A 13,397-nucleotide genomic window follows, 5' to 3' on the forward strand; every position below is an offset into this window, starting at 1 on the left:
TTATCGGTAGACGCTTGATTTCTTTGTATACATTTTTGACTTTGAAATATTTTTCAGCTAGCTGCCCGCACGGGGCCCGCAGATGGGGGCCGAGTAGAAAACAAATCATTTAAATTAAAAGTGTCTAGCAAAAACTGTAATTTGCACGTCTACTTGTCCACAATAACTCTCAATACTAATAAAAAATAATAAAAAGAAAAATAGCAAAAATGATGAAAGAAAAATATCCTTGAAGGGCGACTAGAACTAACACCAAAATATTTAGTACTTAAACACTTATAGCTGATTATTATTTGTTCGCTTTATTAAGGGGATGAAAACATGCTTAAATACTCGTGTGGGCCATGTAAAGAAACGTACAGATTCACATTCTGTAGACAAACTCTATGAATTTATGTATATACATACAGGTATATCTAGAAGTGCTTATGTTATTTACATTGCATGCCCAGGTAGTTGAGTTTATCGAAAGCTTTCTCAAAGTCAAATATTACGCACCCGTGGAACTTCTCAATTCGGAACATTTTAACCTAATTCATGTAAATCAACACTTTTAAGTTATAATTAAAATGTAAATTATGTTATAAGGGCAGGATAAATATGACAAATGTCAACGAACTATGATGTCCGGATTATGGGCACGTGGCGAGCACGTGACGAATGTGGGTGGATTTGGGGTTGGTATATGACAGTCTAATGGAAGAAAGTATCTTAGAAACTACCTTCTTCTTCTCAGAAAATGTCACTAGTTGTTAATTATTTGAGGAAGCGTGCAGCCGGCATACATATTTACAGGTACATATTCATAGATGTAGGGCAAAAATAAAACAAAACAACAGGCATTTGGCGTATTTGAACACACAGTTAGTTGCATTAGAGACAACTCATTTCAAGCAGGACATGGACAGGAACCTGGTTGAAAATTTGGTTTGCAATAATACTTGTAGAAATTGGTTTTTGGATTATTTCGGCAGAAATGTACATAATTTTTTCGTCCGTGAAACTTAAAGTTGAGAAATCTCGGCCGAATGCGGCCGGAAGAAAGGTGCATACGTTCAGTCCAATCCAGCTCTATCTTAGATTTATTAAGAGAACTGGATTTGGAACAGGTATTGTGAGAAGTAGAGGGCACAAAAGACTACAAGGTCGAAGCGCAAACCTCGTTTTCATTCAATTATTCATGCATGCTCGCCCTTTTATAGGGCGTAAAAGTATGCGCGAAGTCGAACAGAGATGAGAGGTGACTAGGAACATTCCGGAGGACTATTCTACACCAAATCTGTAGACCTTTTAGCGTGGAATAGATAGAAAATACTGGCAAATATAACGACTATGCCAGCTTGACTATATCGTCTGTCTGAATGATGGTGCTCCAGTGAAGGATTCTTTCTATTCTTTTAAAGCTTACGCAAGAGACCACCAAATTTGCAAAGAGCTGTTGGGATTTGCTATGAATAACTAGCTCAATTTTGTAAAAGATAGGGGCGAATGACGTACTTTTGTTTTGGTCTTAACTCAATCAGAGAGAAAGATGGAGAGCCACATAAGAAGTATAGGGTTCACCAATAAGAGAGGTTATTTTGATATTCAAAGAAAAATGCTATTTCTGAATATAAATGATCGGATGTTTATTTCATTCTAAAGACGAAGGTATACCGTTAATAGTCTAAAAACACATCAGGCAAATGACCACCACGACCGCGCTTACAGGACAATATCCTTTTTATGAAATTTTCCATAACCGAATTGCAAAGTGGCTGTCTAATGTCCTCGATAGTCTCTCGAATTCCATCTTTGAGGTCTTGAATCGACCCTGGTCTGTTGGCGTAGACCTTCTCTTTCACGTGGCTCCAAAGAAAAAAGTCACAAGGTGTTCAATCACAAGATCTCGGTGGCCAATTTTTAATATTCCTAAGAAATCCTGTATTTTTTCTTGGAGTGGGGAATATTTTGACTCATATCCCAGAGATCGCCTGAGCTACACATAAGACTGTGAATTACATAGGTTTACATATAACTCATGATTTTTTAACCAAGAACCAAACTATCCAATTACAATGTAAAGTTGATCGCTGAGTTCGAAAATCCATATAATTTTCCTTTCTGTCAAGTAGTTTATGAGAAATCGTCAAATAACAATTTTTGGATTTCCTTTCTTAATCCTCGTTAACCAATTAAAAGGAGGGATTTATCAAGTTAAAATTAATTATAAATTAAATTATGTGAATTTTAAAGCTCAGCTGCCGACTTCCTCAAAATACCTGCGAACCGCGGATTGTAGATGAAGAGACCAGACAAATTGCAAACTTAGCAGACCTACAACCTCACAGAAACCTCAATGCTGACAAACATGAAGCGAAGCGATGCATGCAGACTCACGGTAGTAATAACTGGCTTTTGATTTGTCGGGGAACAAGCAGCCAAATTGGTACCCTTCACAACACACACGAGGTGTGTTCAAAAAGTAACGCGAATTTTGAATTTTCGCAGGTTACGTATATTCGAATTTCGATTTTTTGTGGCGATATGTTGGTACTCATGTCTCTCACTCATGCCGACGAGTTCAACCTTTTTGAATGTTCAGTTAATTGTTGACAGCTGCTTTGTTTGCAAGTGTCGGCTCGTCTTCGATTTTTACCTATTCAAAAAGATGGATCAAAGAACCTGTATCAAATTTTGTGTGAAAAACGAAATTAAGTGCACGGATGCATTCCGAATGTTGACTGTGTCAGATGAAAAAATTGATGAAGTGAATGAAATGGTATTGGCCAATCGTCGAATCACCGCTAGATAAGTTGCTGAGGACCTAGACATATCGATTGGCTCATGCCATTCGATTTCTTTCAATGATTTGGGCATGAGACGGGTCACCGCAAAATTCGTACCAAAATTGCTCAATTTCGACAAAAGCAGCATCGCATGAACTTTGCTAATGAGATGTTGGACTCTGTCTGCGACGACCCAAATTTGCTCCAGAGGATCATAACTGGTGACAAATCGTGGGTTTATGGTTCTGACGTGGAAACCAAAGCTCAATCATCTCAATGGAAGCTGCCGCACGAACCAAGACCGAATAAAGCGCGCTAGGTTCGGTCAAATGTAAAAGTTTCGCTTACCATTTTCTTCGATCGCAGGGGCGTTGTGCATCATGAGTTCTTGCCATAGGGTAAAACGGTGAATAAGTAATATTACCTGTAAGTTATGCGCAATTTGCGCGAAGCAATCCGCCAGAAACGCCCCGATTTGTGGAAGAACAAAAATTGGCCTTGCATCACCATAACGCCTCTGCTCACGCATCGTTTCTTGTGTGCGACTTTTTGGCCAAAACCAACACAATAATGATGCCACAGCCACCGTATTCCGCAGATCTGGCCCCCTGTGATTTTTTCTTGTTCCCAAAACTGAAGAGGCCGATGAAAGGATGACGCTAAGCTACGATTGACGAGATAAAGACGGCATCGAAAGAGGAGCTGAACAAGATAAAAAAAATGATTTTTTGACGAGCTTCGAAGATTGGAGAAAACGTTGGCACAAGTGCATAATATCTCATGGGGATTACTTTGAAGGGGACAAAAGCGAATATTTGATGAATAAATAAATCATTTTTGAAAAAAAAAAAAAAAAGTCGCGATACTTTTTGAACACATCTCATACTGTCACAGTAAAGAACCGGAGAAAAAATATGTGATTTTCCATTTCCTCTGTGAATGCCCTGTCCTATGGAAGGAGAGAATGTCTACTGTGGGCAAAACATTGTTCGAGAATCTGGAGCATCTTTCTGGTTTAGGCGTCAACAACCCAATAAGGTTCTTAAACCGCACAGATTGGATACAGTAATGCTGTAAATAACGCAGATTGGTAGCATGATGTGACAACAAAATGATACGGAAGCGCTAGTTGGGTTCTGGATGAAACAACACTTCAACCAACCAACCGACTGTAAATATAAATTGGATGATTTTCCTTGGCGATTTTTGCCTGTAAACTAGTCTTATTAGACCTGTTCTATAGTTCGATTCAGATAAATTTTTTTTTTAATATTATTTTAAATTGAAAAAACTCTAAAACAAAAACCAGCAACTTTTTTCAATTCTCTATTGAAGCCTTTTTAGTAAGTACTTGAAAAATATGTATATAGATAATTCTGGCCTAAGTCGCTTTATACTCACATTAATTTATAAATAATATTTTTTTTTAATTATGGTACTTTAAAGTAAATTTATTGACAATTTAGAATACATTTGTGTCATATCCACATTTAAAAAAAAATACGAATAATTAAATATATTTTTTCTTACTTCACCTCAACGAACTGCATTTCATTCCACTTGACGGATAATAATTTATTTCATCACTGATATTCGCAAGTCATAATATCGTAAATCAATTAAAATGACTGTTTTCACATTTTCACGTAGCAGGCACTTAAAATACACATAAAAAGCGCAGAAAGTATAAAAATGATAAATTGCAAAAATAAAAAATTTTAAAACCGAATTTTCCATTCAAAGGTCGATTGCTTCCCGCCACAAAATTACAAATGCGTACATACATACATACACAGCTTCGCACTTACATTCACTGACGTGCATAAAAATGTGCTTGCATGACCAAAGTGGCATAACGGACGATTAAAATCAACACAGTTTCAAAAAATGCAACAACAACAACATTCACATGCGCAGCTAACCAACCAAAAGCGGCAGCAGCAAACACCAAACAGACGATTGAAATGAGACATGCAAAGGATGTGTAAGGATGCGACAGGATGGACGGAAAGCTGCAATGGATAGAACAGCGTCAACAACCGCAACGGGCAGGGCAGCAGTAAACCAAGCGAGTAAATCATCGCTGCTCCCGTATTCATGAAATGAAGCAGAAGTAGAAGTCGAAGCATTGGCGGAGGGAGCGGCAGCTGAGCGGAAGGCCAAATGAAATACGTGAAAGGATATGTGAATGTTGATAATACACTTTGCTCTGTATGTGAATACCTATGCACTTATACACCTGTGTGCATAGTAATAGCAGCGCGATATATGGCAAAGTTTTTACTATCTATTAATTTTGTATAATTTTTTTTATAAAAATATGCTAGGCCCTGCAAAAAAATCCATATAAAAAACAAAAAAATTTCATAAAAGTCTCAAACTTTTTTTTTCGTATTTCTAGAAAAATTTGAAATAGGCAATTTTGCAGCTCAATAAATTTTGGTATAATTTTGGACCAGTTTGAAGTAGCGCAAAATTCCCATTGATTTGTGGTATTTTTTTTTTTGTTGACGTTGTTATGCCTCTTCTTTCGTATAACGAAAGCTCGTCAATTTTGTGGAGGAAATTCAAATACTGCAAATGTCTTTTCAGTAGAAGTCTTTGCGATCCTGTAGACATGGAGAATGCTTAGGGAACGCAGGAGCGAGGGAGTTATTAACATAGTCCAACTGCGATCAAGGCACTGACGACATCATGGAGCAGTTCCAAACTGGTCAACTCCTGTAAGGAGGATATCAAAAACCGTAGCTGTGCAGTAACATATCGCCGGTCTGGGTTCCAGGGCATAGGAAAATAGAGCGAAATGAAATTGCTGACGAGCTTGCCATGAAAAGGTTGACTAAATTGGTCTCAGTCCAATTGTCTTTTATCCGGTCATCGATATCCCCCTGACTGTGGTTAAAGAGCAATCGCACAACTTAGTTTTCAGAAAAGCGCAAAACAGTTGGAGCTCCATTTCTTCGGGTGCTATTTCGAAAGCCCTTTGGCTCCAGTACAAGAGGCGCAGGACGCAGATAGTTCTTGGGACTCCTCGCCATTCAATTTCCAAACTCGCAGCTGTGTTTAATGGTCATTGGACGATCGGCACCACCGGAAAATCTAGGTTTACCATATAATCCCTATTGCAGAAGCTGTCGGGATCCTTCAGAGGAAGATACTGTTCAGAACTTTCTGTGTTAATATCCAGGCTTGGCAGCTTAAGGCCACTGGCTGCCACTTTCTTCGACAACAGTGCGCTAACCTAAATCCCATCCATCTTCTCCATTACATCAAAAGCTCTGAGCTATTGAAGGTCTTATAATGCTATCAAAGCGGCACTTGAGTGCTATTTGGGGACTGCCGGACTAGCTGTTCCTACATTTCACCTACTTATCTACCTAAGTTCACAAGAGCGCCACTTTGTTATACCAAAATTGTATAGGCTCTAAAACTGCTTACTTGGAACTTTTCTTGTAGTGCAAACTATATTTTTATGAAACAAAAAATAACAAAATTAAATTCTAAATAAATAAAAAATCCAAACTTTGCAATATGGTATATCGCACTGCTAGTATTATGCACACAGCTGTACTTATGTATGTGCAACTACTCAGAAATGAATATCCGTATGTGTCGGCATGTGTGCTGCCGGTAACGCGACCAAAAGCCTGTGTAACACATCGAATTGTTGTAGCTGCTGTGCTTACTGCCCCTCTTGTTGTTGTTATTATTGTTGCACACATTCGAACGCAAAACGCATAAATTGTGGTTTGATAAAATGCGGTTAATATGCCGGCAGACAGACACATACATGAACACTTTGGTACAAGTGCATGCGTGTGCATGTGTAAATGTAGATGTATTAGGAGGGTCGACAACAAAATTTTTTTTTATGTTACCCCCAAATTTGTTTTAAGGCAAAAAAAGTGTCACCTATATTTTATTTATTTTTTGAAATTAAAAGATTTCCTCATCGCCAGTAAATTTGGCATAAAATGTTTAGTAATCGATTTTATTTATAATCCTCTTTTAATTTTTCTTCACAAACGTTCAAACACTTTGACTTTATGTCTTTAAAAAAAATTTTAACTATTTTTTTAGTATCCCTGAAAGTCTCTCAAAATATAAATTGAATTTTTTTTATTTAAAAAGAAAAATAAAATCTCGCGTTTTTTTATTTTTATTATCATTTTAGGGTATCATCAGGGAAACAAATTCTGGAGCAGCATCAGGAAAACATGTTTTTTGGTCCATCCTAATGTCTAAAGGCGGTAAGAGAGTATTCGATAGTTATCGTGGTATCTCACTGCTTAACACGGTCTACAAGTTCTTTACAAATGAACGAATCAACAAATATGCTGAAAGAATAATTGAAGACTACCAATGCGGATTTCGTAGAGGCAAGTCTACAATCGACCAATGTTTTGTTCTCAGCCAAATGTTTGAAAAACACTATGAATACGGGCTAGATGTTCACTGCCTGTTCATTGATTTCAAACAAGCCCTCGACAGTGTTAAAAGAGATAGGATCCAGCACATATTGCTTATTCTTGGAATACCTGTCAAACTAATAAGGCTCGTTAGCGCAACGCTCACAAATACACAAGCAAAAGTGATCATTCAAGGGAAGCTCAAAGAGTCGTTCCCTATTGAAACAGGTGTAAAACAAGGTGATGCCTTATCAACAGTCATATTCAATTTGATGCTGCACTTTGTCGTAAGGGAAGTCAACAAAGGTGGTAACTTGAAAACTAAAACAACCCAAATATGTGCTTATGCAGATGGCATCGCTATTCTCTCAAGAAATAGGAATGACTTAAAAGAAATTTTCCTAAAAATTAACAAAATTGCGAACGATATTGGCTTTTTTGTAAACGAGGGCAAAACCAAATATCTGTTGAAATCGAGGCGGCCTGCACAGATGCCAAATTTCCATGTGAGAGCCTATACCTTTGAAGCAGTGCAGCATTTTAAGTACCTAGGAGTTATGTTCGCATGTAGCTCTGATTCAACTTCCGCCACCAGGGAACGCATCAACGCCGCCAACAAAACGTATTACGCCCACCTTAACTTGTTCAAGTCCCGACTTTTGCCTACAGCTACAAAGTTCACTATGTACAAGACTCTTATTCGACCCTATCCTAACATGTGGTTGTGAGGTATGGACTCTTAAGGTTGATGATTGTGCTCAGATTGCTCGCATGGAAAGAAAAATTTTAAGAAAGATTTTTGGCCCAATAAGAATGGAAGTTGCTACCATAGAATCCGATTGAACTCGGAACTGAACGATCTAACTCAGCACGAGACAGCTGTGCGTTATGTTAAAGCGCAGCGCATAAGATGGCTAGGTCATGTGATCCGTATGCCTGTTGACTGTACCGTGAAGAAAGCCTTGACAGGAAAGCTAATGGGCGTGAAGGCCAAATGCAGACCGAGGAACCGTTGGATAGACGCAACGATCCTAAGAAGTTGGCAATACGTAACTACAAAGCAACAGCTCAAGATAGACCGCTTTGAAGGAGCATTTTAAAGGAAGCTTTGATGCACCCCGCGTTGTAACGCTGTGAAAGTAGAAGAAGAATGTGTAAATTTGAAATACATAATATATTTTTAACAATAATATTTATCCTTATCGCCAGCGCTCTTTTAATTTCCCTTCACAAATGTCCAAAACCTGTTGCTTTATTAAAATAAAAATCTTAACTATTTTTTAGTGTCCTTCAAAAACCCCTAAAATATTAGGTGCGCAACTAAGTTCCCGCTGTTTGTCAATAGATGCTGCCAGCTGTGTATGCTAGTCGATTCTAACATAACCTAAACGTCATAAACCAAGCTTAGACACATGGTGAACAAACTGCTTCGACACATTAGTGACTTTGTTTTGGCATCATATAATTTTGGTTTTGTGAAAATGTTTGATTTTGTGTCGAATAATCGTCCTTTGCGGGAAGTGTTGAGAATGAGAATCAGTGTCAAACGCAAGAAGAGCTTGTTTCAGAAGTAGAAGTTACCCGCCAATCCATTTCCAAGCGATTGCATGCTTTGGGAATGATTCAGAAACAGGGGACTTGGGTTCCTTATTAAAGTTAAAACCAAAGGATGTAGAACGTCGTTTTTTCGCCTGTGAACAACTGCTCCAGCGGCAAAAAGGGAAAGGTTTTCTTCATTGCATTTTTCCGGGTGATGAAAAGTGGATTCATTGCCGCAATCCAAAGAAAATAAAGGCATGGGGCTGCCAGGTCATGCTTGTGCGTCGTCGCCTCGACCGAATATTCACGCTGCGAAGGTTATACTATGTATTTGGTGGGACGAAGTTGGTGTTATTTATTATGAACTTCTAAAACTAAGCGAAACCATCACTGGGGATCGGTGTCGACTTTAATTGATGCGATTGAGCCGAGCACTGCGGAGAGGCATGAAAAAGAGATTCTACAGCATGACAACGCTCGGGCTCACGTTGCCAAACCCATTAAAACCTATCTGGAAACACTGAAATGGGAAATCCTACCCCACCAGCCATATTCTCCCAATATTGCGCCGTCCGATTATCACCTGTTTCGATCGATGGCACATGGTCTAGCTGACCAGCAGCTCCATTCATATGAAGACATCAAAAAATGGCTTGATCCGTGGATAGCCTCAAAAGATGCACAGTTTTACCGCGACGGTATACGAGATTTAGCAGAAAGATGGGAAAAAGTAGTAGCCAGCGATGGGCAATACTTTCAATGATTCACTTGTAACCAGTTTTTCAGAATAAAGTTGGATTTTCATCAAAGAAAAAACAGCGAGAACTTAGTTGGCACCTAATATAAAATAATTTTTTTTAATTAATTATTACATTTTTTTTATTTTTACTATCATTTTTGGGTAGCATCAAGAAAAAATGGTTTTTTTTCCACCCTAATATCTATGCATGTAAATAAATGTGAGCAGTACTCTACTTTTTCCTCCTGTGCTCAAAAAAGCAAAAAAAGATTTGCTGGGTATTTGCCTTACAAGCGTAATAACAGTTTCCTGGTTACATTTCTTGTGTGCCCAATTTAAATTTTCATTCGGATTTATATAAACTTGCAATAAAATCAAATTACGCTGAGTAATTTGAGAATCATAATGCCATACAGTGACGAGTGCTGATAGAAAACGACTGGGAATTTCGAAGATAAATAATTTCAAAAAAATGTGTATGCTAAAAAAATATCCCTCTTAAATTATTAGCAATTTTTTGAGTGAGAAAAGCAATGTTCATGCAAAAAATCTGTTTCCTTCTAAACACATTAATTAGGCATTGTTATTCAAAATTAATATGTAGATATACCTACAAGCCCATAAAGCCTGAGCAATACTGAATGCAATACTTTCTTCTATTGAATTAACCAAACCAAAATCTCATATGGATGCTTAAGATACTAAAGGCTTTCCGGTAGCTCCTTAGTTTGCCGTCTACTTCTTCTTCGATACCTGGCTAGTCTTTTATGTCTTATACTCTTGACGAATTCCCTTAAGCCTTGGAATAAGCAAAAATGCAATTAACTAAGAATAAAAGCAACCTCTTGAAGGATCAAAAAGTTTGATGATACTCAACTGTGGATCATCTGCCCTATAGTCGGTACAAAACCTCTTGTATGAATGTCCTGCACATCAAAGAAGCCGAGCCAAATATCTTGATGGTTATTTATTCGAGGACATTTACAAAATGTTTCACTGGAGCGACTAGTTACCTTCGTAAAAAGATCTAAGCAACATAGTTAGGTGCTGGAAATCAACTGCAGTTATCGCAATGGGCCTTAGGGTCACCGAATGTCTTGCCTTAGACAAGCAACCTGGCTAATCTAACCTAACCTAGTGATTTATCAAAGATTACTAGGTTATCAAAATCAATAGATTGGCTGCGTAACAAAGAAAACATTTCCATCACTGTCGGAGGCAGGTGCGAAATTGTGGTTAAAGAACTTAGCAAAGCGCTTAGCGGCATCCGCAGGAGCATCAGCAGTTTGTCGCCGAAGGAAAAAGCGGATGGAAACAGATTTTCTCGAACTTACAAAAATCCTTAAGCTTTTGGACTAGATTTTAATCTTTCTTCTAAGCTTAAAACATAGTTTCTATGCAAAAATTGATGCAAGCAGACGAATTTCTTATCATTTCAGGAGATTATCCAATACGCCGCCTACGAAGCATGCACCTTCGCCTTCATACCTCCGAAGCCACCACACTTCGGCGGCCTGTGGGAAGCAGCAGTGAAATCGGCCACACATCTCCTGGTGCACGCCACAGGCAATGCGCTGTTAACCGCCGAAGAAACCGCAACGCTTCTCGTTGAAATAAAAGCAGTATTGAACTCCCGACCGCTTGCACCACTCAGCAACAACCTCAACGACGGCGAGGCGCTAACGTCAGCGCATCTGCTAATCGGTTGTCCTTCGCGAGCTTTGCCACCGGAGAAAGTACCCGACAACCCCAGCCGCTGCTTAGAGAGATGATAGCGTATTTGATCTCTAAAGTAATAATTTTGGGGCGTGTAGTCAAAGAGTTACCTTCTGGAGCTTCAGCAGCGCAGCAAATGGGTGCACCCGTAGCCCAACGTTCAGGCAGGCCAACACGTTGTCGTCCACTAAGACAACGTGCCACCGCAGCAGTGGGTGCTGGGTCGAGTAACCGTAACCATTCCCGGAGCGGACTGAAAAATTCGCGTCACAGATATCGCAACTAGGTCGGCTGAAGTGAAATGCCCTCCCACAAACTCGTCGTTCTACCGGGGGAAAACAAAAATTTGAAGCTGTTCAATTCCTTCAAGGTGGTCGGTGTCAAGCCAGATTCTGGCAAAAATACAAATATATTTGCTTTGTTAAATAGTATGTAATTTTTGATTTATAGCTAATTAAAATTAAAAAAAAAAAAAAAAAGGAATAATATTTGAACAAACCAGTGAAGATTTTTCACTCTTTATACAGAGCTGTTCGCTAACTCGAATTTTTACTTTTTTAAATGTACGGAGAAATCATAGAGAGATCTTAAATTTTTGCAAATGACGTCAAATGTACATAAATCATATCTGACGCTTGTCAACTAGACACCTGCAGTATACAAACAGAAAAGCAATGGAGCTCTAAAGGTCATAATAATGATTTCCATAACTCAAAATTACTTCTTTTTTTTCAGTAACAAAGTTGTTAAAAAAATGGATGGTTAATTTTACGCCACCTTGTATAAGCCATATTCAGCTGAGATATTTTATGTTTGGTCTTATATGGAAATCGAGTCATTCTTTCTTTCTGGAGTAAATAAATGTTAATACTGACGCTTTCCTAGTTAAGACAGAGGTGTGGTTAATATTTTTTTTTTTTTAATTTTTACTTTTTATGTTTTTAGAGTTTAAATAACAATAAAAATGTTAAATAAATAAAAAGATAACGGAGCGCTAGCAACGTTGGTTTCCAGCTGCTGAGGTAAATATGTAAATATGTTTGTATGCATGCAAAATTTCAGTGCCGGGCAGATACATAAATAAAGTAAATACAAAGCAAATAGCCAGTATTTCAACCACTGGCTATTTTCGGAATTAACCGTTCCTCGGGTGTTTGCATTAACTGCAAGAAATAGGGGGAAATATACGAAAAATAAGTGACTACAGCATGCCTCGTAGAACTAAAATTCTGATTTAAGTGAACTTCAAATATGTCAACCAAATTCAGAGTATTTTGGTGCATTCTGTTAAGGTTTGTGTACTCGCTATTACTGAGCTCGTGGGTACAGTAGTGTCGAAAAAGGAAGAGGGAAAAACATTTCATTGTTGCGTTTTTTGCAGAAATTTCGGAATAGGGAGACTGAAGGAAACGTTTATGGATTTGTTAGAGAACTTTCCTTTATTGGTTATGCCAACATTTTTCAACAAGAAAGCAAAATCCACTATGGCAGCTGTATCGCGGGGTGTTGAATCGAAAAAAAGTATAATAAAAAGATGACAAAGTTGTAGAATTTTTTTGTATTCGTTCAAGGAACTTACACCCGTATGCTTAACTATCCTTAACTTACCAAATTAACTAACATATTTTCATTTTCATCGAATTCGGCGTTCACATAATTTTTGGTAAAATATACGCAATGACGCAAAATTAATCATCCAACTTTGTTTTTGAATAACTTTTCTATTAAATTAAAATAGGAATTTCGAGTAATGGAAATCTTTATCTTGACATTTAGGCGCACCATGATCGACGTGCGTATTTTTAATTTTTCGGATAGGGTGATTAAATTTGCGCCACTTTGTAGTAATTTGGCAGAGTAGTTCTGGACTTGTTCATGAAAATTCGAGCCTTTCAGCATAACTGATGAGTCGCTAATTGGTTCGAAAGAGAGCTTATATCTCTTTGAATTTATTTTAGGAATGGAAACAGGTTTCTCAGTATGTGTGCTCGAACTTTTACACTGTAAACTAGCCATCTCGGTAATGTAAAGCCGGCCATACACATACAGTTTCAACTGATAGTTTAAACTGTACAATTCAACTGTACAGTCTAACATCCACGTGTGTGGATATTTCAGTTTCAGTTCAATTCAACTCTACAGTTGAACTGAGACAAATGAAATTTTCAATTTTTTAAACTGAAAGTTTAAACTGATTATTACGTGTGTGGGGGTTCGCTGTACATT

The 13,397-nt window shown here is 38.0% G+C and overlaps 1 protein-coding gene across 1 annotated transcript; it reads left to right on the forward strand.

Moving 5' to 3' along the window:
• The first annotated feature begins 623 nt into the window (after positions 1 to 623).
• Positions 624 to 11,227, forward strand: LOC128863472 (uncharacterized). Its single transcript, XM_054102639.1, has 2 exons — positions 624 to 677; positions 10,895 to 11,227. Exons 1-2 carry the CDS (start codon positions 624 to 626, stop codon positions 11,225 to 11,227), a joined length of 387 nt encoding a protein of 128 aa, XP_053958614.1.
• Positions 11,228 to 13,397: the final 2,170 nt, after the last annotated feature.

Source organism: Anastrepha ludens, chromosome 5 (genome assembly GCF_028408465.1).
Source record: "Anastrepha ludens isolate Willacy chromosome 5, idAnaLude1.1, whole genome shotgun sequence".
Lineage (NCBI taxonomy): Eukaryota > Metazoa > Arthropoda > Insecta > Diptera > Tephritidae > Anastrepha > Anastrepha ludens.

Excerpts from the sequence above, each read along its gene's own strand:
- LOC128863472 (XM_054102639.1), top strand. The coding sequence starts at position 624 with ATGTCCGGATTATGGGCACGTGGCGAGCACGTGACGAATGTGGGTGGA. Across the intron at positions 678-10,894 it reads CGAATGTGGGTGGATTTGGG|GAGATTATCCAATACGCCGC; the intron begins GTTGGTATATGA and ends TTATCATTTCAG.